General features: G+C 39.6%; 1 protein-coding gene across 2 annotated transcripts; it reads right to left on the reverse strand.

Moving 5' to 3' along the window:
- Positions 1-14,901: 14,901 nt before the first annotated feature.
- On the reverse strand, positions 14,902-24,892 carry LOC130408341 (S100P-binding protein-like). Of its 2 annotated transcripts, none has more exons than XM_056731834.1 (4): positions 24,802-24,892; positions 15,601-15,698; positions 15,349-15,460; positions 14,902-15,105 (listed from the first exon to the last, which is right to left on the reverse strand). In XM_056731834.1, the coding sequence occupies exons 1-4, from the start codon at positions 24,837-24,839 to the stop codon at positions 14,988-14,990; spliced, it is 366 nt and encodes a 121-aa protein (XP_056587812.1). In that variant the 5' UTR covers positions 24,840-24,892; the 3' UTR covers positions 14,902-14,987. The 2 variants fall into 2 exon arrangements, with proteins under 2 accessions (XP_056587812.1, XP_056587811.1); XM_056731833.1 differs by lacking the exon at positions 24,802-24,892 and adding an exon at positions 16,294-16,870.
- Between the last annotated feature and the right edge of the window lie 866 nt (positions 24,893-25,758).

Below are 25,758 nucleotides of genomic sequence, written 5' to 3' on the forward strand. Positions count from 1 at the left end.
TCCACGTAAAAATACCAACAGCTGTGCGGAATCAGATATATCTGTGCTCTCGTCGCAAGCTATTGAAAAGGCAGAGAAGGCTGCTGCCTTTACCTTGATTTGCTCACCAATGTCCTCTGCCATATCCACTATGCGTCGGGTAACGGTATTCCTTGACAAGCTGATTTGCGAAAATGATCTTATTTGAGAGGGGCATACTGCTTCTGCAGCAACTGCAAGGCATTCTTTGACAAACTCTCCAGTTGCGAAGGCCCTTCCACTTTTAGCAATTAATGCAGTAATTCCATAGCTGGCCCGTGTGGCATTTTCTTGAGCTGACGAAGGACGTAGCAGTGTACTCTGCTCCGATCGAAGTTTAGCAAGCAGCTTGTTAGCCTCTTGCTTTCGTGCCTCTCCGCTGTACTTTGAGAAAGCCGAAGAATGTTTTGTTTCATAATGACGACGAATATTGTACTCTTTCAACACAGCGAATGACTGTTTGCAAACTAGACACACTGCCTTTGAATTAACCTCAGTAAAAAGAAAATCATTTTGCCAATTTTTTTTAAATGTCTCTTGTCTGTGTGCCATTGCCGCCCTCTCTCCATTATAAATGTTAACGTTCCTTGTGGCAAATCGCACCGTTTCTGCGAGTCACAGTGCACATGCACAGTAAATAAGAGTCAAATTCGCTTAATAATAAATTATTAATCCTTTAATTTTAACGTACATCATTGTCACTCAAAAACATGTCATGTACAATGTTAAAATATTATGTCAAATCAGAAATTAAAATCTGCATGGTTACCGTTTTCCCTATCTTGCCATATATGGCATCGCGGGCCAAAATAAAGGTTGCAGCGGTTGCAACTTTGGCCCTAGTTTGGGCACCTCTGCTTTAAAACATACATGAATAAAACTGTTATAGATGAATAATTCTCTTTCTTTAAGTTGTTATTATAGACAGAAAAGAGGGATGAGTGAATCAAGGAATTAAAGAAAGTTTGGCTATGAGTGATTGAAAATAAAAGTTTGGACATAAATGCTTCTCTCTCTCTTCTTTGTTTTGTTTTGATTTGCTCCAGTACACTTGCTGTTGTATAGTCAAAAGTTAGAGGCAAGGCAAGTTCATTTATATGTCACACTTCATACACAGGTGATACATCACACATAGAACCCATAATGCATAAGACATCTTTAAAAAGTCAATGATTTAACATTACAAATACAACTTAAGGATGTAAATGATAATAAAAAGGAAATGAAATGGATTCGAAATGTGCATTAAAAAAGAGAGAAACAAAAGATAGAAATAAAAGTGCAGTAGGTGTGAACCAGCACAGTGGTCAGGTTGAAAATGCACTGCTAAACAAATGTGTTTTTAATCTGGATTTAAAAGTGGCTACTGTTGGAGCGCATCTGATGTCTTCTGAAAGCAGATTCCAGCTACTAGGTACTATTATTTGTTTTAAGCTTTCAAAAATAAATGGATTGACTAAAAGAAGAGTGAATGAATCCAGGAATTGATAAAAGATTGGCTATGAGGGACATTAGTTGTTACTAATAGGAATAGTCTTAAAAGTGCCCAAACTCTAAAACTGTAAAAAGACCTGTACAAATGTCTAGAATCTGTAATATATATTTTTAACACAATGTTCATTTCAAATTTCAACATTCAAGATCGTATTGGTCACACACATAGGACATTCATGGACCTGAAATTAAAATCGTAATAAGGAATAACACAAATAATGTTAATGTAATGCGTAAAACAGTAACAACGTAAAGTGACAACTTTAAATTCTGCCAACCGTGGGATTGACACCAGTAACGTTATGATCATCTTTACTCCCATTGAAATGCATAGTTAGAAAGAAAACAATGTTCTTACGATAATTTATGAAACGCAAAGAAAAAAAACTTTACTGCTGGTGGACAAAGTCATGAATAAAATCATCCCTTTCTTTTATTTCTTCTTTCCCCTTCTCCACCCTCCTTCACAGTCTTTGCCTGACCTGAGCGGCTGGTCTCGTTTACTCTCGCGATACTTTGTTGGCACGTGTGATCGTAAAACGGCTGCTGCGGCGATCAAAGTCGGACAAAGTGTCTAAACAGACTGCATCGCTGTTTTCAGGCGGCTGCAGATTCTTGCGTCGCCGAATGAAGTCGAACAAGCCTATTTTTTCTCCAGTTATTGCTTGGGCTGACTGTGGAGACTTGCCATTGGCTGTTGTTTTGAATAATCAACGAGGTAGCACTTTGCATGCTCTGTCTTCCATTTTGCCATGTTTTTATTACTCATTTATACATATAATACATATAATGTGTATAATAAACCATTTTCTGACTCGTAAATCTCATCATGAAACTTTAATGAAATTTGTCTGTGTTTACCACCGTTTGAAATACTGTCATTTGGAAGTATAGGTAGAGGACGGCTCCATATCTAATGCGTGGTCGTGCGGGATGGAGCGCTCTCCATCTCGGAGCATGACGTGATAGAGACATCGGTCTCTATCACAGGGTTGAGACTCTCCTGCTCGGCCACGTTTATCACGTAATGACAGAACACTACATGTCTTCCGCTTCTTGTCTCTCTGCGTAGGCGGCGGGTGACAAGTTTGTCCGTTGCTACGTGACTGTCACGTGATGCATTGAAAGAGCGCGAGAACATAACGACAATTGATAATACTTTTCAGCAGAACTTTTCCTTACATGTCAAGTGATTCACATTTGTTCCTGGTCTTAATATTAGTGTATTTTACTATAATTACTTATCATTGTCGTTGCCGAATTATTTACTTTCACTTTATTTTCTAAATCTATATTAATTGAAGCGTAACGCCGCTAGCATATTAGCGTGTTAGCTTGCCTTCTGTTTACATTGTGGAATATCATCTCCCCCTATTTGTCTTGTGTGCTAACTGTTTCTCTTTTTAAGCGTATATACTAAGACTCATCAAGCAACCTTGCTAAGTTAGGATTGCACTTCATACCCGGTGAGTTATGGCTTCTATTCCTATTGTTGTTACTTGCACCTCATGTCATATGTTTAGTTTAGCCTTCTCTGTCAGCGGCGAGGGTTTTACATGTGATAAATGCAGGGAAGTAGTTAGGCTGACGGAGAAGATCTTACAATTAGAGTCTCGCATCCCATCTTTATTTGAGGATAGTAAGAGTGTAAGGACCGTAGAAAACACTTCGGATGCGAGCAATGTTACGCACACAGCTCGGTTCCGGTTGAAAATCCCCTGCAGCAGGGAAGCTTTGTAACGGTGAGACGGCATAGTCGCAGGACAAAACATCAGCTCAACCGTTCCGATTAAAGTCTCGAACAGGTTTGCCCCGCTCAGTGACGCACCGACTGAGAAACCTGCTGAAAGTGCCCTAGTGATCGGTGATTCTATTGTCCGGAACGTTAACATAGAGGCACCAGCCACCATAGTCAAATGTTTACCGGGAGCCAGAGCGCCTGACATCAAGTCAAATTTAAATGTGCTGGCTAAGGCTAATCGTAAATACAGTAAGATTGTTATTCATGTCGGCACAAATGATGTTAGACTCCGTCAATCGGAGATCACTAAAGATAATATTAAAGAGGTGTGTGAGCTCGCGAGCACGATGTCAGACACTGTAATATTCTCTGGCCCCCTTACTGCTTACTGTGGTGATGAGATTTATAGCAGATTATCATCACTAAATGGCTGTTTGTCTGAGTGGTGCCTGCAGATAATATAGATTTTATAAATAACTGGAAGAGTTTTGAGGGCAGACCTGACCTGTTGAAACGAGATGGTCGGTTTCCCTCCTCTTTAGAAATTTGGCACACAGTCTTAATAATGCTAAAGTCTGACTACCTGGGGCCCAGATCAGGAAGGAGACAGAATGGCTTAACCAACTGTCTGCTTGCCGTCTCGCGTTACAGAATACACAAAATATACAACATGTAATAATCCCTTCTTACAAACAACATAAATAGAGACTGTGTCTGTCCCCCGGATTAGCAAACATAAGATATTGCGTAAACCTCTTGAAAGTAATTTAATAAACGTTAAAAAAAATCAAACATGAACAAAATACAGATAATCACTCGGATTGCTTAATATTAGATCTCTCTCAAATAAAGCACTTTTTGTTTTCAAGCCAGATGATTATATTACTCTAAATGAATCCGTTCCCCATGATTGTTACTATAAACACGAGCCTCGTCTAAAAGGTAGAGGGGGAGGTGTCGCTGCACTTTACAATAATTCTTTTATTACCTCCCAGAAGTCTAATTTTAAATACAATTCTTTTGAAGTCATGGTACTTCACGTATCGACACCTAATACTAAGGACAAAACATTTTTAAAATTTATTCTAGCATTTGTATATAGGCCTCCAGGGCACCACACAGATTTTATTAAAGATTTTGGTGGGTTCTTATCAGAACTAGTACTGGCCGCAGATAGAGTCCTTCTCGTTGGTGACTTTAATATCCATGTAGACAATGATACAGATGCCTTGGGACTGGCTTTCAAAGACACTCTTAACTCCATGGGCGTTAGTCAACATGTGTCAGGACCCACTCACCTTCGTAATCATACTTTAGATTTAATACTTTCTTATGGTATAAATGTGGACGATGTTAAAATCGTTCAGCAGAGTGAAGACATTTCGGATCATTATCTGATATTATGTTTGCTTCAATGGCCTACGGCTGCAAATCAAACTCCTTGTTACAAATATGGTAGAACGATTACTTCAACTACCAAAGATGCATTTCTCGATAATCTGCCTGAATTGTCTAAAATATCTAGCATGAGTAAAAACGTTGACGATTTTGACACTACTATAGAAAATTTTAACTCTACTTTCTCGGAAATATTAGACACAGTTGCTCCTCTGCGTTTAAAGAAAATTAAAAATAGCAGCCCAACACCGTGGTATAATGAACACACTCAGACTCTAAAAAAAGCGTCCCGGAAAATGGAGCGCAACTTTAAGAAAACGAATTTAGAGGTATTTCGTATAGCATGGAAGGATAGTACTCGAAATTACAGGAATGCCATAAAAACGTCTAGATCCGCCTACTTTTCAACACTAATAGAGGAAAACCATCACAACCCTGGGTTTTTATTTAACACCGTGGCTAAATTAACAAAAAATAAGTCATCATCGACGTCAGATTCTGATTATCAGCATAACAGTGATGAATTTATGAACTACTTCACGAGTAAAATCCAAGATATAAGAGAAAAAATTATAACAATGCAACCTGTAGTGAAATCCGCTGAACAAACTAACTACAGCACCCCTAAGGAGAAATTGCAATTATTTTCTACAGTAGATCACGATGAACTGTCTAAAATCATTAGATCATCCAAATCAACAACATGCATGCTAGACCCTATACCTACAAAACTACTGAAAGAAATGCTCCCAGAAATTATAGATCCTCTTCTCAGTATTATTAACTCATCTCTGACATTAGGACATGTGCCTAAAGCATTTAAGGTGGCTGTTATAAGGCCTCTTTTAAAAAAAACCAAAGAACTAGGGAATTACAGGCCTATATCGAATTTACCTTTTATATCTAAGGTTCTGGAAAAAGTAGTTTCAACTCAATTATGCTCCTTCCTCCAAAGGAATGACATTAATGATGAATTCCAGTCTGGATTTCGAGCATGTCACAGTACAGAGACTGCTTTGATAAGAGTTACAAATGATCTGCTTTTAGCGTCTGACCGTGGCTGTATTTCGTTATTGGTGCTGCTAGACCTCAGTACTGCATTTGACACCATTGACCACAGCATACTTCTACATAGACTCGAAAATTACGTCGGCATTAACGGAATAGCATTGAAATGGTTTAAGTCTTATTTATCCGACCGTTTTCAATTTGTAGCAATAAACAATGAGGTGTCCCGCAAATCACAAGTCCAGTACGGTGTACCACAGGGCTCAGTCTTGGGGCCTCTGCTCTTCGCATTATACATGCTACCTCTAGGAGATATAATAAAGCGACACGGAATTAGCTTTCACTGTTATGCTGATGATACTCAACTTTATATTTCCTCGATGCCTCATGAAACCCAGCAGTTTCATCGAATAAAGGATTGCATAGTTGACTTAAAAATGTGGATGAGTAACAATTTTTTACTACTTAACTCGGACAAAACAGAAGTGTTACTTACTGGACCGAAAACTGCTATAGGTAACAACCAAGAATACTGCTTAACGATTGACGGATGCTCCATAAAATCCTCGTCATCAGCTAAGAATCTTGACGTTGTATTCGACAGTACTCTGTCATTTGAAAGCCATGTCGCCAACACCTGTAAAATTGCATTTTTCCATTTTAAGAATATATCTAAATTACGTCATATGCTGTCACTGTCAGATGCAGAGAAATGAATTCATGCATTCATGACATCAAGACTAGATAACTGTAATGCACTTCTAGGTGGTTGCCCTGCGGGCCTATTACAAAAACTGCAACTGGTTCAAAACGCGGCAGCTCGAGTTCTTACACGTACAAAATAGTATGAGCAGTAACTGCGATTCTGAAGGAGGATGCAAGTGTGGGAGCCGTAGTTCTGCACGCGGGGGTGAATGATGTGAGAATGCGGCAGTCAGGGATTTCAGGAGTCTGGTCGATACTGTTCGCAACGCATCGCCCACGGGGAGGATCATCGTATCAGGGCCGCTTCCTACTTACCGACAAGGGAACGAAAAGTTCAGTAGACTATTTACGCTTAATAATTCGTTAAAGTCATGGTGTATTGAACAGAAGCTGCTCTTTGTAAATAATTTTGATCTGTTCTGGGAGCAACCAAGGCTCTTCCGCCCCGACGGGCTGCACCTCAGCAGCATTGGAGCGGAAATTCTGTCTGACAACATCTCAAAGACGCTACGCACCATTTGACTAGTAAGTACAAATTTTAACCATAGTCTGTGTTCTTCTCACCCAACTGTTAAGAATGTTACTGCTTTCAAATGCATAGAGACTGTGTCTGCCCCCCGAATAATACAACCAAATAATAATTTATTTAAAAGTATGAGAAAAAATCTTATCATGATTAAACCAAAAGACAATATATTTAATGAGCAAAACCAACGCCTAAAGTTTGGGCTACTTAATATTAGATCACTAAATCCAAAGGCAGTTATTGTAAATTAAATGATCACAGACAACAGTTTTGATATACTATGCCTTACTGAAACCTGGCTTAAGCCAAATTATTATTTTGGTCTAAATGAGTCTACTCCACCAAGTTACGGTTATATTCATGAGCCACGTCCGGTGGGTCGAGGTGGTGGTGTCGCAACAATCTTTAGAGACTTTCTTACCTTTACTCGGAGAACAATGCATACATTTAAATCATTTGAAGTGCTTGCGTTGAACATAACTGTTCCAAATAAAAGTAAAAAAACATTGGTCTCTCTTACATTGGTTACTGTGTATAGACCCCCTGGGCCTTACACTAATTTTCTGATAGAGTTCGCAGACTTCTTATCGGATCTATTGGTTAACGTTGATAAAGTACTGATTGTTGGAGATTTTAATATCCACGTAGATATTGCTAACGATCCATTAGCTGTGGCGTTTAAAGAACTACTAGACTCTTGTGGTGTAACACAATACATCAATAGTCCTACTCATCGCCTTAATCATACCCTAGACTTGATTATATCTCATGGAGCTGATCTAACCAATGTCAATATTATACCTCAAAGCGACGATGTTTCCGATCACCATCTTATAACATGTACACTGCGCACTGCAGAAATCAGTTGTATATCTCGTTATCGACAAGGTAGAACAATCACCTCAACTACTAAAGATAGTTTCGTAAAGAACTTGCCAGATCTGACTCCTCTAATAACCTTTCCAACTAATATAGAATCGCTCGATGACATGACCAGCAACATGGGCACTATTTTCTCTAATACATTAGAAGCGGTCGCACCTATGAAGTCAAAAAGGATAAATGAAAAGATCATAGCACCATGGTATAATAACACCACTCGCGCCCTTAAAAGAGAAACGCGTAAACTGGAGCGTAAATGGAAAAAACCCAATTAGAGGTCTTTAAAATTGCATGGAAAGAGAGTGCAAGCTGTTAGAAAAAGGCACTAAAAGCGGCAAAAGCCGAGCACTTCTGTAACCTCATAGAAAATAACAAAAACAATCCAAGGTTTTTATTTAGTACAATTGCTAAACTAACAAACAAACAGACTCCACCTGACCTGGGTATTCCGCCGCACCTTGGTAGCAATGAATTCATGAAGTTTTTTACTGAGAAAATCGAAATAATACGAGACAACATAGCTAAAACCAAACCTCCAAGTGTGTCGGAAGAATTAGTTTCAACCGTCACCCAAAGAGAAAAGCTAGAGTGTTTTTCTCCTATAAATCAGGAATATTTAATTAAAATAATTGCAACATCCAAACCGACAACATGCTTATTAGAGCCCATTCCGACTACTTTATTAAAAGAGTTACTACCTGCTGTATTTGAGCCCATATGTAACATAATCAACTCGTCTATTAATCTAGGACATGTCCCAGGACCCTTTAAACTGGCTGTAATTAAGCCTCTTATCAAAAAACCAAACTTAGACCCCAATGAACTTGTAAGCTATAGACCAATTTCAAATCTCCCGTACTTGTCTAAAATACTAGAAAAAGTAGTGTCAACTCAACTGTGTACCTTCCTACAAAGTAATGACATGAACGAAAAGTTTCAGTCTGGCTTCAGACCGCATCACAGCACTGAAACTGTGCTTGTTAGAATTACAAATGACCTCCTTATTGCATCAGATAAAGGTAACATCTCACTCTTAGTCCTGCTTGACCTTAGTGCTGCTTTCCATACTGTAGACCATAAAATACTACTAGATCGTTTACACAATTATATCTGTATTCAGTGACAGGCACTGCAATGGTTCAGATCTTACTTAACAGACAGATATCAATACGTCCATTTAAATGGGAAATCGTCAAATCTTATGCAAGTAAATTACGGATTACCTCAGGGATCGGTCTTAGGACCCTTGCTATTCTCCATATACATGCTGCCCCTCGGCAACATTATTAGAAAACATGGAATTAGCATCCACTGTTATGCAGATGATACTCAGCTATATATCTCATCAAGACCAGATGAATCCTTTAAGCTATCCAAACTGGCAGAGTGCATCGAGGACATAAAACATTGGATGACTAGTAATTTCCTCCTTTTAAACTCTAGCAAAACAGAAATATTACTTATAGCACCAAAATCATGTAAACAGAATATCTCCGATTACAGCCTGCAAATTGAAAGCTGCACTGTTACTCCAACAAATACAGTTAAAGACCTAGGCGTCATATTAGACGGCAACCTGTCATTTAAAAATCACATCTCAAATATCACAAAAACAGCCTTCTTCCACCTTAGAAATGTTGCCAAATTACGAAATAGTTTATGTGTTGCAGACGCAGAAAAGCTTATTCATGCATTTGTGACCTCACGGCTTGACTATTGTAATGCTCTACTTAGTGGTTGTCCTGTATCATCGATAAACAAACTACAGTTAGTTCAGAATGCAGCTGCCAGAGTTCTTACTAGGTCAAGAAAATACGATCACATAACCCCAGTTTTATCATCGCTTCACTGGCTACCCATTAAGTATCGTATTGATTTGAAAATTCTTTTAATTACTTACAAAGCCCTGAACGGTTTAGCACCTACTTACTTAACCGAGCTTTTATCACGTTACAACCCATCACGCTCTCTAAGATCTCAAAACTTAGGACTTTTGACAACACCTAGAATAAGAAAATCCACCAAAGGGGGACGAGCTTTCTCATACGTAGCACCTAAACTCTGGAATAGCCTTCCTGATACTATTCGAGGGTCAGACACACTCTCCCAATTTAAATCTAGATTAGAGACACATCTTTTCAGCCAAGCTTTCACTTAATACATAGTTAATGAACAGCAGCTACGCTAATTATTCTCTTTATTCTCTTTCCACCTCTGCCTCGGGATGCCCATCCCGAGGTAGGAAGAAGTTCCACCATGTCCAGGCGACCGACAGATGCCCATCCCCAATTTGAGATTACGCCAGCTACAGCTGCAGACTGACTGACCATCCCAGCTCCATCTAAGGCAATTCCACCATCAGCCAAGAGAAATATGACCATCAGACCATCCCAGCTCAGACCACTACATCCCCAACCAAGAGCAAAGACGGATTATTTGTCTTATTAATGCTGAAGCTACAATATTTGGTATTAAATGCTAAATTTAAATCACATGTCAGCAGTTTGAGTGCAGCTATGACACGTCAGAGGGGATCTGGCCCTCCCGGTTGAGCCTGGTTTCTCCCGAGGTTTTTTTCTCCATTAATCAATCATTGGAGTTTGGGTTCCTCGCCACAGCAGGGCAGTGTTGGCCTGCTCACCGGGAGACTGCATTCATTCATTTATTAATTAGATATTATTTATTAGAATGATCTTACTCGTTGTATAAACACCATGCACTGTGCTGTGTTCTAACTTATCTGTTTTTCCTTTTTGCCCCTGTAAAGCTGCTTTGAAACAATACACATTGTGAAAAGCGCTATATAAATAAACTTGAATTGAATTGAATTGAATCTAATATCATTTGTAATGTTGTAGGAAAATCGTGTCAAGTTACAGCGTCCTTTATCCAGCTCTATCCTCTTAGCTCTTGTCAGGTCACCGCTTCCCATTCTCAGCTCTGCCATCAGGTCTGGGCATGAACTGCATCCGGTGGTAACCTTGGAACAAAGAGACAAGACTGGCTGAGAGTAGAGTACGGTTCTACACTCTTTGATGCATCAAGTACATCATTTGTTGTTGGATGTGTTCCTGGTTCCGGTTGATCTAAATAATACAGCCGAGATCCTCTGAGGATTAATATTATGGAGGTGTAGTGTATGCAAGATTAAAAAGATGCGTCTTTAGTCCAGATTTAAACTGACAGAGATTGTCTGCCTCCCGAGTGTAACTGACAGGACGCCTGAGAGCGTAATGCACGTGGAGGACTGTAATACAATAGAAGTTCATTTAAATACTGCGGCGCTAGACCATGTAGGGCTTTATAGGTAATAAACAAGATCTTAAAGTTAATGAGATGCTTTATAGGTAACCAGTGCAAGGTTGACAGAACCGGGGTTATATGCTCATACTATTTTGTACGTGTAAGAACTCGAGCTGCCGTTTTTTGAACCAGTTGCTGTTTTTGAAATAGGCCTGCAGGGCAACCACCTAAAAGTGCATTACACTAATCTAGTCTTGATGTCATGAATGCATGAATTCATTTCTCTGCATCTGATGTAGTTTAGATATTCTCTTAAGATGCAAAAATGCAATTTTACAGGTGTTGGCGACATGGCTCTCAAATGACAGAGTACTATATCGAATACAACGCCAAGATTCTTAGCTAACAACGAGGGTTTTATGGAGCATCCGTCAATAGATAAGCAGTATTCTTGGTTGTTACGTATTGCGGTTTTCAGTCCAGTAAGAAACACTTCTGTTTTGTCCGAGTTCAGTAGTAAAAGATTTTTACTCATTAGCCACAGTTTTATTTCCTATTTATATTAATGACCTTGGTTGTGGGATAACCTCAGCTAGAATTCATTTATATGCTGATGACACAAGTCATCAGCATATAAATGTTTTGGCGCTAGATAAGAAAAGGATCTACCACCTGCACTTGATCTACCACCATGCACTTGATTTACACAGTAGCACATTCGGTGGATCAAGCCACTGAGCTCTTGCAATAATCCAGGCACATGAAAAATTTTTTAAGTAATTTGCACCTTTTAATTATTGCTTTGTAGGGTCAGTTTTGTAATGTATTTTTTCTTCTATGTTCTACCCCACTCTTCTCTTTGACAAGTAACTCAATGTGGAAATGCAAAGACTGTGGTGTCACAAGGCTGACTGTCACTCCAAAGATAAAGTCTGATATTCTGGAGAAGATACAAGTATGAGAGATGAGATCTACAAGTATAAATCTTATCCCAGCAGTGCAAACTTTTGTGAAGTTTCAGAGACTCTTATCAAGAAACATCCTTGCTTGGCAGAAAAAGGATCTTTCAATGGTTGCTACGGGTGGACACAGAGATTTAAAATGAAGATGGGAAACCTACACACACAGTTGAAAGGTCTTGGATGCCCTGAGTTTTTGGCAGATTCCCTGAAAACCAAAGCCTCAGATAATGCTTGTCCAGCAAAAAATGTTAAACGACCTAAACGTGGCGAGGCCAATCATATCCCATCCGTACCTGCTGGAGTGTCGTCAGAAAACCTTGAAACTGAGAGCCTGGCACTTTTAAAGGAATTGAAGAAAATAAAAAATGCATGCACAATCAGAGAAAAAATGACAAAGACGTTTGCCTTACGCAGACGAGAAGTTGTGGAAAACCAACCTAGAGTTCAGGAACTGCAAGAAAGGTGGCCTGCTCTGTTTCAACAAGAGGAGATAAAATCTGTTATTTCATTTAAAGTGTAATTGAATAAAAATGAATTTACCATATTTTAAATTATGGATTTTAGTATGTAGTGTAATTTCTTAGATTGTTCTTTAATTCTCTGTGTATATATGTATTCTTACAACTAGTTCTCAAAGTAATATCAGGTTCTTTCCAAAGTCTATTTTCTGTTTCTCTTTCTTTTCTTTCTTTGCGCATCACGACTATACCTTTACAATCAAGATTTTTGGCTTCTTTGGACCGACAGAGCTCTCAGCTTCTCCAGGTTATTAAGAGCAAAGGTGGAGTTTTCCGTGAAAAAACTAGGGACACAATTAAAGTTATGGATCAGGTATTGGTTGCTTGCACATAGAATTGTTTGTGGTAATCAATTCAGTAGTGTTTTGGTCTAATAAAAACCGTACATCTTGAACATTTTGTGGACTCTGGACATAGACATCAGAAGAGAGTGTCTGCTGAAGTGCCTCATCAGGTACCTTGGTGAAGATGAAAGCTGTCTGATCAAAGAATACCAGGTAATGTTGACATTGCAAACCACTGAAATTTTGAACTTGCCCTATAAAGTAGATGACCGTCAAAATTAATATTCTCTCATCATTTACGGCCCTCTTGTCATTTCAAACCTGTGTGACTTTCCTTTTTCCGCAGAACACAAATGATATTTTGAAGAATGTTGTTGACAGCACCCCATTCACTTGCATTGGTTTTGTGTCCATACAATAGAAGTGAATGGGAGCTGTGCTATTCTGTTACCAACATTGTTCTAAATTCTAATCCCCCATTGGCTCCCATAGTATTTTTTCCTACTGTGGTAGTTAATGGGAATAAGGCCTGTTTGGTTTCAAGCATTCTTTCAAATATAGTTCTGTGAACATCAGAAATAAATTCATATAGAATTTGAACAACCTGATGGTGAGTAAGAATTTTTCAGTATTTGTATTTTTTGGGTGAAATGTCCCTTTTAACTTTTGACTTTCTTCATGTAATATAGAAAGACTTGATGGTGATAAGACAAGATCTTGTGTGGAGCTAGATTAATCGTTAAAAGATTATTATCTCATTAATGAAAATTAACGATTCTCGTGTGTCTATTAATTTACACCTCTGACTTCAATCATACCGCTTCAGTATTTGATGTTGCTGCCGCAGAAGTTAAAATGATTATTATAAGGTATTTAATGACGTCACAAACAGTCTTTTTAACAGAAGTAAAGTTACTGGGATTAAAGCAGAGATTTGCCAACTCACAAGCATATGACGCGTTCACAAAATCCTAATCTGCCCAAATTAATCTCACACCAAAAAAACAGACCAACATATAAAGAAAATACAGCCTGACAACAAAACTGTTCTTATGTGTGTCTTTCAGGATTGTGATACATTGTTCTGATTATGCTTTACATCTTAACTGGACATGTTTGAAACTAAACTAACGATTGTAGTTTGTAGCGCGGACAAATCCGAGTGAGCGTTTATATCCGTCATTGTGGTAAAATACGTCATCAGAGCGCCTATTACTCTATAAACGCTAATAGAGAAGCTGCGCTAGTGTCCATCATTTCATGTTTTCAGGTTATTTTAAACTGTTTACAGGTGAGAATTCTGCGTTGTTATGTTTATCAGTAGTGTCTTTCAGTAAAGACCCCTTCAAGCGGTCTGTAGACATCAGGCAAATATATCAAATAAAAAAAGTGAATTTGTTTTACTGAGACATATTTCCTGTACAAGTTACTTCAATGCATTTATACTTTTTAGGAAGTTAACTTTTGCATTTAAGGTAAAAAAATGAAGAAAAAGCCTTTAGTTTACTTATGGAATTTGTGGTTAAACATTTCTCACCATAGTTACTGTAGGTCAACCATGAAATATGTAATAATTTTGAAGCAAAGTCCTAAATATTACATACCTAAATAAACTACTTTTTGTCAGATCCTCTTATAAATAATGTAATACTTATAGTAATCATTCAGAATCGCAATCTCTATTTGAAACAAAAGAATCGAGATCCTCAATTTATCCAGAATCGTGCGGCTCTACTTTCTTACATTGAACACAAAAGAAGATATTTTGAAGAATGTTGATAACTGACAACCACTCACTGCCACTGCTGTTAAGTTACCAACATCAAAACATCTTCTTATGGGTTCTGCAGAAGAAAGTCATCCTGATGTATAATGACAAGTCGGTAAGTAAATGATGATGACACAGTTTTCATTTGAAAGATATGGGGATTTGACTCAATAATACAATATTAAGGGAATAAATACATTTTCAAAACAGTTGGTTTCATATGTGAAAAAGAATAAGATCAAAGGAAGAAAAAAATGTCAATTGTTTAATTTGCAATTTATTATGCAACGTTATAAAAACTTAAGTTTGTAACTGAAGTTAATAAAGACAAACAGACACACACACACAAAAAAATTCTTCAAACGTCTCAGCAAAGATAAACATGTACGATTTCTAACACAGACAACAGATTTATATACAGATACACAGATATATCTCTATCAGAGCACTGCGCTCCTGTGGAAAATATCAGGCACTTTGACGAAGCGTTTGAAATCGAGATGATTTCTCTTCTGCCACTCGCTGAGAGACAGCAACCGACCTCTGACACAATAGTTTCTACAAACATAAAGAGAGGAAACAAACAACAGAAGAAATGAAGAATGTTTGCAAAACCTAAAAAGGTTTGCGGGGGGTGCTCTCTGTTTGCAAGTTTTTGATGCGACAGTCAGATTTAAGAAAATACCATTTTTACACTTCAGAATCATCTATATAAGTAGAACAAGCATCATGAATGTATAAATATTGAACAATTTACATGAAAAAATCTTTTTTTTCACATTACAGTAATGGTTTTTCTACCTCCGGGTGAGATCAGCTGGGTGCTGCCAGTGAGTTCCATCACGTCCTGACTGATGACCGTAACGCTGCCCGGCAACTGCGTTCATCAGATGATGAAGTTCTGTCATCACATCTGCAAAGAAGAACAAACAATAGACGCGCACGTGCACGTGTTGAATGTGATGAGGGCTGCACTGATTCCAGAACACAACCCCTGAGTAACTACACACTTAAGTTGTTTGAGTAGTGTAGTGTGTTTGTGTAGTTTGCTACCATTTCCTGCTCTCCTTGATTCTGTGTGTTCAATGACAGACTTCATATACATCTCCTTTGCTCTCTGCCAGCTCTCTTCAGTTCTCAACTCTGGACACCTAGAACCAACACACACACACACACACTTCTTCATTTCAATCTAGATGTGCTTTATTGGCATGACAAAGTGTAAATTTGTATTGCCAAAGCATTTGCAGCTGGGCTGCGTACAAATAGTGTAACATGTAAACAAACAAAAAGAAAGATAATATAATTATAAAATCAAACCAAATAAAAAAGTGTGATGTATGTAGTGCACTCAAAGTGGTTTACAAGTCCATCAAGTGACACACATTCACTTCTATTGTATGGACACAAAACCAAATTGAATGGAGATCAGTTACCAACATTGCTCAAAGTATCTTCTTTTGTGTTATGGTTTACAAAGTCAGGTTTTTTAATGTCAAGAAGGTGAGTCAATTTTCACTCAGAATTTATATTGTTGTGTCACTGTCACACCATGAACAAAAATGTAAAAAGTGGTTTGTTTTAGATTGTTAATATTCTGTAAATATTGTATATTTTGTGATCAAAAACTCAGTATTGTGTATTGTGAGATGGATGTACAAAGCAATTGCTTCTTCTGATTTCAGTTTTCTATTTAAAATGTATTAGAAATAAAATGTTTGATTGGATCCATGGACGGATGTTTACCTCTGTACAGGGTAACGGGGTCTTATGTACGTGTCATAGGTCTCCGTCTGCCTCTTTCTCGCCGACGGCCTCTCTGTCTCCGACGGCCTCTCTGTCTCCGACGGCCTCTCTGTCTCCGACGGCCTCTCTGTCTCCGACGGCCTCTCTGTCTCCGACGGCCTCTCTGTCTCCGACGGCCTCTCTGTTTCTGACAACCTCTCTCTCTCCCATTCCCTCTCTCTCACTGAGTGCCTCTCTCTCTCTGAGTGCCTCTCTCTCTCTGAGTGCCTATCTCTCTCCGATGGCCTCTCTCTCTCCGATGGCCTCTCTCTCTCCCAGTCCCTCTCTCTCATTGAGTGCCTTTCTCTCGCCATCTGCCTCTCTCTCTCCGATGGCCTCTCTCTCTCAGAGTCCCTCTCTCTCGCCGTCTGCCTCTCTCTCTCCGATGGCCTCTCTCTCTCTGAGTGCCTCTCTCTCGCCGTCTGCCTCTCTCTCTCCGATGGCCTCTCTCTCTCAGAGTCCCTCTCTCTCGCCGTCTGCCTCTCTCTCTCCGATGGCCTCTCTCTCTCTGAGTGCCTCTTTCTCGCCGTCTGCCTCTCTCTCTCTGATGGCCTCTCTCTCTCCGAGTCTCTCTCTCTCTCTGAGTGCCTCTCTCTCGCCGTCTGCCTCTCTCTCTCACAGTCCCTCTCTCTCACCGTCTGCCTCTCTCTCTCCGATGGCCTCTCTCTCTCTGAGTGCCTCTCTCTCGACGTCTGCCTCTCTCTCTCCGATGGCCTCTCTCTCTCCAACTCTCTCTCTCTCTCTGGGTGCCTTTTCCTCTCTGAGTGCCTCTCTCTCTCCCCTGAATATATCTATAATAATAAGCAGCTTTATTGAAGTGTTCATAGCATACACATCTGTCAAAGCTCTTAAAACTAACTATAGTCAAAATGTCTTGTTTTATGTTCAATAGGACAAAATAAATTTTGAAGTATTTTTCCAACTATTCGGGAGGGGGATCTGGGAGGTTATAAGCATTCTTTCAAATATCTTTCACGGTGTTCATAAAAACAAAGAAATGTATACAGATATGGAACAACTCAAAGGTGAGTAAATGCTTTCATCATTTTCATTTTTGGGTGAAGTATTTCTTTAAAGTGCATTTTGCGGGCAGACCACTCTAACTACCGGGTGTACGTCCAGTTGGTGAATTTATATAGGCCAGTGGGTTCATTCAAGTCGTTATATGCTTTAAGAGACGATTCACATTTCGTGTCTAAAGCGGCGCAACGCGAGCCGCTCTGCGTCCTCTTTTTCCCAAAGGGCCAGGGGCCTCATTTATCTACAGTGCGTAGAAAAGGTTCTATATTTTGTCCTACGAATGAAATTTAGAATGTGTCCAAGTACAAAAAAAATCTGTATTTATCAAACGTGCGTACACAGTTCGTACGCACACCAGTGAGTAATCATTGTTGATAAATACCACATGTTCTTAAGCGCCATGCTCGTTCACCAATGAACCATATATGGCAATGAAACCTTCCTTTATAAATCACGTGAATGTACTCCGTGCTCTGATCACAGCAATGCATGTTTTGGTTTTTATTGTTAATTTCATAATTATTTATTGGAGATTATTTTTTTAGCTTAAAATGAAATGTTCAGAACAGAAACCGAATTAGCACTTCATTTTTTTGGTGAAATTGCAATGTTATTATGATTTTGTAAAACTATGTAATAATATTAGTAATATTTAGTAATATACATTTTTATTTAATTTTTGTCATAATGATTAATATGCAAACCTCTTTTTGTTCTTTTTCAGTTTGTTTGAATGTTTTTTCTTTTATTTATTTTTTCATATATTGTTCTGTTAAGTGTGTCCTTTACATTGTGCTTTCAATAAAAGTTTGCCAAATCATCCAGCAAAATCATTTCAAATGATTCCCCATCTTTCTTCTGTAGCTTCTCACACCAATTAGACAAATGTCTATATTGAACTATGAAGTTACTAGTTGATTGTTTGCAAAAAAGGACAAAGGAAACACACGATGGCCCTCTTTTTGTATTATCACTGTTCTACCACTTGGTTTTTTATGCATAAGAGGTGTGCGGATATTTACTGACATTTCTACGTATAGGTAATTATTGGTAAATCCCACCCTTTGCATGAAACTGTTTTTACGCACTCACTACCAGTGTTGGGTGTGACTAGTTACTAAGTAATTAGTTACTGTAATTTAACTACTTTTCCCTTGAAAAAGTAAAGTAAGGGATTACTCATATGTTTTCTGTGATGTAATTAAACTAAATACTTTGTGAAATATATGCGTGTGCAATAGTGTAATTGACATCACAATTCAAAGTCTTACTTTAAAATCTGTGCTTTAATGTATAATTCTCACATTTGTAATACTTTGGTCAGTTAATAATATTATTTATTTGAATGAATTAAATAAGCCGTTTCATGTCTATCCTTGAATCACTTAACTAATCAAGGTTGATGCAGGATATAGAAAGTAATAAGTAACTAAATACTTTTTGGACAGAGTAATTTGGACAGTAATCTAATTACACTATTGAATATGTAATGAGTAACTAGTAATTAATTACTTTTTCAGAGTAACTTAGACAACACTGCTCACTACACACACTGCTCAATAACAGTGAGCATACACACTTGTTGATAACTGATGCCCCTGGACGCTGCGCTCTCATGGCGTCTGGCATGACGCGACCATGGGCCACGATAGCCGTTCAGACGAATAAACAAAGGCTATATGGATTATACACACTGAAAATACCTTGCAATAACTCTGCTACTAGATAAAATTATGCTGTGATTATCTGTGTCTTCATCTCCATTGAGCTTGTCTGTATTGGCATGACCTCACGCCTGTCTGAAAAGTTGAATTTTTTTCATCTCGATGCTACGATGGCAATTTAGTGCCACGTTAAAAAAAAGAAAAAAAAAATCGAGAATAAAGTTGAAATGTTAGGAAAATAAAGTTGAAATGTTTTGAGAATACAGTCGAGATGTAACGAGAATAAACGCGTGGTAATACCTATTTTGTTTACGTGGAAGTTGCAGTTTAAGAGTTAAAGTTATGTTTAAGCACCTCATCTGAACCAGTGGGTTAATTCAGAAGAAAAATTCAAACATGAACTAAGAACGAAGTCAGTTTGCAACATAATCGCTTCAGTGTCCTTTTACTACTTATAACTCCGTGATGATGCGCCAAAAGACAAAGAATTTCCTTAATGCTAAATCCTAATCTAAAGTAGGATTCAACCAAATCCTCCACATCCATTGTTTCTCGCAACATTTCGACGTTGTCCTCGCAACATTTCATTTCGACTTTGTCCTCGCAACATTTCGTTTCGACTTTGTCCTCGCAACATTTCTTTCGACTTTGTCCTCGCAACATTTCTTTCGACTTTGTCCTCGCAACATTTCTTTCGACTTTGTCCTCGCATCATTTCGGCTTTGTCCTCCCAACATTTCGACTTTGTCCTCACAACATTTCGGCTTTGTCCTCGCAACATTTCGACTCCAGGCATCAAGAAATGATTATTACTGGAAAAAAAACTAAGATTGGTGTTATATGATAAAAAAAAACAAATGCACCGTCACTTTGCTGAATTTGATACAAACTTTGACTTTCACAAGTTCACCTGAGCAGATAATGAAGATAGCAGGGGTAGTAAAGTATGCTAGTTTGGCGTGCTGTCCGGGGAGCAGGTTCCGAGCTCGCCGATTCCATCTGATCCTGGAACGCTCCCGCCCCCCAATAGGGGTGAGTGTGCAGAGCTCGGATACGGCCGAAACCAAAACATCCCCCAAAAAGTGCAAGGATATTAGTTGGACAGCAGCCAGGTAGCGCATCCTCTCCAAAAACAAACCGCTGAGAAAAAGGCTTCCTGGATAGTGGCTTGCGGTCGCCACGGGCTGGGGGGTCGTGGAGGTCCTGAAGTAACAGATCTTGTCATATCCTCTGGATGTGGATTTCCAAGGGAAAGATTGGAAGCCCAGGGGTGGTCACTGCGGTGACTCTGGCTTCTTGCATGGATGGGGTGGAACACGTTCTTCTACGGCAGAGAGAAGTTTGAAGCAATGGGCCCCTGCTTGGGCATTTGCTGCAGCAAAGTTACCTTCGAAATGCGTGGCGTCTGCAGCAGCAGAGCACGAGTTGGAACCACACGTCCCTGCAGGGGCAGTCGCTGTGGTGATTCTGGCATGAGCATGCACGGTCTCTGCTGCAGCAGAGCGTGAATAGAAACATAGGCCTCTGTGGAAATGAACTCTGCGGTGAAGCAAGCTTCCTGATGAAAGACATCTGCTGTGGCAGAGCATGGTTGTCATTGCGGCGATGCTGGCTTTGAGGATGAATGGTGTCTGCTGAGGCAGAGCATGGGTAGGAAGCAATGGACCCCAGTGGGGGTATTCGCAGCAGCGATGCTGGCTTCGAAATGCATGTCGGCTGCTGAAGCAGAGCATGGTTTGGAAGACCGGGACAGTCACTGCGGTGACTCTGGCTTCTAACATGAGTGGGGGTGTGGAACACGTTCTGCTGCGGCAGAGAGAAGTTTAAAGCAATGGCCCCTGCTTGGGCACTCGCTACGGCAAAGTTAGCTTCGAGATGCGTGGCATCTGCTACGGCAGAGTGAAGATTGGAAGCCTGTGGGCGGTCACTGCGGTGACGCTAGGTTCTAGTATGGGGGGGAGCACATTCTGCTGCGACAGAGAGAAGGATGAAGCATGGGCCCCAGCGGGGGCGGTCGCTGCGGCGATACTGGCGTCTGGCATGGGTGGGGGTGTGGAACATGTTCTGCTGCGGCAGAGAGAAGTATAAACCAATGTGCCCCTGTGGGGGTGTTCGCTAACGCGATGCTGTCTTCGTGCTGCTTGGCGTCAACTGCGGTAAGACCAGGGTTGGAAACCTGGGAGTGATCACTGCGGTGACACTGGCTTCTGGCATGATAGGGGGAGGGAAGAAGCACAATACTTCAGGGGAAGGGGTAAGGGAAACATGCGAGGGATTCTATCAGAGGAAAGACATTCTGCAGCGGCACAGTGAGGGCTGAAGTACGGGCCCCTGCGGGGGCGGTCACACAATACGATACTGGCTTCGGGGGCAGGGGGATGTGGAAAGGAAACATGCAGGGAGGGGTCAGCTGGGGGTAGGAAAGACATTCTGCAGTGGCAGAGTGAGGGATGAAGCACGCGCCCCTGCGGGGGCTGTCGGTTGGTGCGATGCTGGCTTCAGGCTTCTTTTGTATATTGATCAAAATATATATGAAACACTTGCTTGTGGTTTAGGGATAGTTTAATGCGAAATTGTTACAAACTGCACCTTTAGAATTTAGACATAATTAATATTGCATATAAGAATTTATAGTCCGTTTAATATTAGACCTGTGGTTCTCTCTCCTTCATCTCAAATGTGTGCTTTCACTGTGCGTGTGTGCGAGTTTGTTTGCGTGTGTGCGTCTATGTTAGGGTGACCACCTGCTAATAAGCCAAAGGGGGGACAAGGGGTATGTTTCTGAGGGACAATGTGGGACACTGCCTGGCGCGGCGGTGCCCCCACCCCCCGGACAGACTCACAGATAGTGGTTTACCCATTTCTAGCACATACCACCGTACATGGTATATTAATAATGCTCTATTCCCCTAAACATGTGTAATTGCTGATGTATGCTCATGAATAGGCCACCCAATAAATATTTTTTTACATAAAGATTCACAATATTTTGAACATTCAATGAATTGACAAATGCACTTCCACTTACGATTTACTTTAGCTATTTTATTTTCCAAGTCTTTCTTGTACCGACACCTTCTCTTTTTAATTAATGGCTCAGACCAGTGGCCTTGTTAGGCCCTTTTTAGGGGAGCTAAAGCCCCCCTAAAGTTCTAGCTCAGCCCCCCTAAAATATTGTGTGTAATTTAATCTGCACAAGAATTCGAGATCGCTTTATAGCCCCCTTTAAAACTCTTATTATGAAAACGGCGTTAGGCTGCGTTATTTAGCGCATTCTTCAGTTCACACAGAAGGACATTGGAGTTAACGTCATTAGCAGAGTAACTTTACAAGGTGTGTTCATTAACATGACATCTGCATTTTTGGCATTCTTTGTTATAAATGCATCTTAATATGATGTGGAAGCGATACATGACCCTTTCCCATTCACTGTTTAAAAGTTTTATGTGCGTTCACCCCTCGTTAACTATTTGCTAACTTTACCTCAAGCCAAATGAAAGCACCAAACACCAATGACGTCATACTTCCACGATCAAGATGATATTGTAGCGCACAGAAAGTGTCATTAAAGATGATGTGCTATAGTTATAGAGAGTCGACGGTAGTTTTGACAGCTCCGGAAAGAGGACGAGCAGATAAGAGTTACTGTAGATCAGCCCGGTGCGGCAGTGTTATTCATTGTTCTGAGTTCAGAGGAAATAAAAGTGTACAGAAGCTCTATGTCGTTTTTTAGACTCTTCAGTATTTTTATCATTAATTGAAAACATACTGTGGAGGTAATAGATGAACACACAGTCATGCAGAGAGAGTGACAGCGCTAGTGCTCATCAGAATGAATGGCAGGGAAACATATTAAGTTATTTTTACTAAATAATGATTCAGCAGTTGATTGTGACATTTTATTTTATGGATTTGTGACTGTTGTTGTCACTTTGAAATATAAATGTTGCACATTGACCGATTAATGTGATATTCATTTGAATAACAATAACTTGTATTTATGCTTTTCTGCATATTCTTTCTTAATTATTTATTTTAGTAACGTATACAATATGTGGTGATTAGAGTGTGTCTCTCTCTCTCTCTATATATATCCTCATTGGAGGCTGAGCCCCCCTAATATTGAAAACCTAGAATCGGCCCTGGCTCAGACTCTCTTTCTCCATTTTTCAAATTGGAGCGCGCATCTAAAAGTTCCTTCTTACTGTGTGCACGTGTGCGCGCTGTCATGACAACAACAACGGAACAATCTAGTCAGCAGTTCAACTGAGGGGTGGGTGTGGCAACAGTAGCGTGCTGAACTGTCAAGTAATGTTCGTTTGGCTGCCTGGGGCTCGAGGATATAGAGCGACCAACTTTTTTTTGAGCAAGTATTGATTAAGCGTGACAGGGTCTCAATTTGCGGGACGCATGAATTGGGCTTCAAACGCTGTGCGCGCACGCGCTACGCGGGACGGGTGGTCACCCTAGTCTATGTCAATGTCAATGTGTGTAAGTATGTATGCATATTGTGTGTGTGGAGCATTTGTATGTCTGTCTTTTGTTGTTTTCACCTTTTTCTTGTTTTTACAGGTATATGCCATTAGTTGTTTTACTTGTATTCAATGTGTTCCATGTACAGCTGCTTTGTAACAAAAAAAATTGTAAAAAGCGCTTTATAAATGAAGTTGAGTGGAGTTTAACGGTAACGGGTGCGTGCGTTATTTGGGCAAGATGTAAATGACACCCTGTGTAGAAACGTATCCCGTTGGATACGGACAATTTTGTTAACTAGCAATCCCTTTCAGAAGTGCCGATTATGTTACTAATCTCCGGAAGTTTACAATAGTATGACTGATGTTCGCTGAACGTCGTGGTTCCGTGCTGGCCAGCGATATGCCAATGTTGAGTGCAGTGGCGCCGCGGAATGACAGTGGATACATATAAATGTATTAAAAGATTGTACTCACCCAGCTTCTTGCGTGACAGCGAGTTCGGCTGTTCAAACACTAGTAAAGTCAGTTTATAATCATGTACATTGTCATATATTGTGAATTATCGGAATTGAGTCATAGAATTTGGGGTTGATTAGAGTCAAAGTTGCTGCATGGAACGACAGAGTGAATCGTTTCCTTCAAGATTATTGTACAGCCATTGAAACGTTAACGTAATGTCATTGAGCTTATCTTTATTGGATATGTTTACTGGTGCCGGTGTTATGCTGAAAAATGCACCCCTGCCAGATTATGCACCCCCTCATCCCCACAATGGTTAGGGTGAGGATTAGGTGTTAGGGGAGGGGTTAGGATTAGGTGTGGGGAGGGGAGTGGTTAGAATTAGCCAATCAGACAGCGTGTGTTAGAAGGGGGTGCTTAATCTGGCAGGGGTGCATTTTTCGGCACAACACGGCAGCAATTGCACGTGGGAACGAACGAGGGCGTCGTAAACAAGCGGGGATACGGAATCTGCGGGAAGATGTATTTGGAAATGTTGCCTCACGGATCGGCCCTGCTGCGTGACTGCATCGTTTTAAAACCCCTATGATCCCTTTAATACCTTACGTCCTTCCTGTGATGTGTAATCCTGTAGAGATGGCTTCAGGTAAGAATCTTTCTCTACTTATGTGCTACTTACTTTGTCTACTTAAGCCTGTCTTAATTATATGCTGTGGCTTCTCCCGAACTTTGTTAATATATAGTCATCCATTAACATCATTTCTGCATCGGCACAACAACTCTTAGCTCAGTTATTCAAATAGGCGCTCTCAAAATATATTTCATTAACGAACAACGTGTCTACTCCTCACAATGTTACTCTCTCTTCTGCCATGATGCCGCTGTTCATGTTCCCAGCGGTTCAGGTGGGTTCTGTATTTGCCTCTTCTATGCCGGCGATTAATCTTTTTACCCGCCATGTTAAGAGCAGCAGCAGCACTAAGCAACTCCCCAACAAATAAATAAATCGAAACGTTAAAATGTTTAAACAAAAACAGACCTAACGTTGACGCTACGCTGCTGATTTACTGCTTTTGTTCAAACATCCTGCTTGATGTGATATATAAATATTTTGGGCAAACTCACAACTCTAGTTTGTTAATCAATTTTATATTTTTTTTTTCTCAAATTATACAGTATATTTGCTTTGGTTGAAGAAGATTGTGTTGAGTTCCACTGAAAAATAATAATCAAACTTGTGAAAATGACTCTAATTTGTTACTGCCAACTTTATTCGTTTTTTTTTCTGAAAAATTATATTGGTTCAGACCTTTGCTTTTTATTCACAATAATTACAAAATACAAAAACCTGAAATTTTATTACAGTCATTTTGATTAATTCACGTTTAAGTTCCAACTCACTCAAAAATAAGTCAGCATCTTAAAGCGATTAAAAGTAATTAATGTCATTCAATAAATAAATCTGTTTAGTTGGGTCAACACAATTGCTGATCTGTCATTGTTAATGGCACTGAATCAATATTACTTTTGCAATCGAAAAAAAATTGTAGTTATATAACTTGTATTAGTTTAACTACATGTAAACTAGTAACAATACTGAGACAATAGAACATTTGCAGTTAGCCTACTAGTGCAAAAAACTATTAGACCATGCTATTTTTGGTAATGGCCAATTATTAAAGTGCATAATTAATATTACTTAATACCCATCACTGCTTTGCTGGATGATCATTCTTTCTTAAATAGACTGTAAAAAAATCCTGTAAAGTATACAGTAAATTACTGGCAGCAGGGTTGCCAGCCAGTTA

This window comes from Triplophysa dalaica, chromosome 19 (assembly GCF_015846415.1).
Source record: "Triplophysa dalaica isolate WHDGS20190420 chromosome 19, ASM1584641v1, whole genome shotgun sequence".
Taxonomy (NCBI): Eukaryota; Metazoa; Chordata; class Actinopteri; order Cypriniformes; family Nemacheilidae; genus Triplophysa; species Triplophysa dalaica.

Coding starts and splice junctions, on each gene's coding strand:
- LOC130408341 (XM_056731833.1), bottom strand. CDS start 16,646: ATGGCGAGAGAAAGGCACTCAATGAGAGAGAGGGACTGGGAGAGAGAG. Junction 15,461..15,600: donor ATCAAGGAGAGCAGGAAATG/GTAGCAAACTAC, acceptor TCTTCTTTGCAG/ATGTGATGACAGAACTTCAT. Junction 15,106..15,348: donor CCAGCTGATCTCACCCGGAG/GTAGAAAAACCA, acceptor TTATGTTTGTAG/AAACTATTGTGTCAGAGGTC.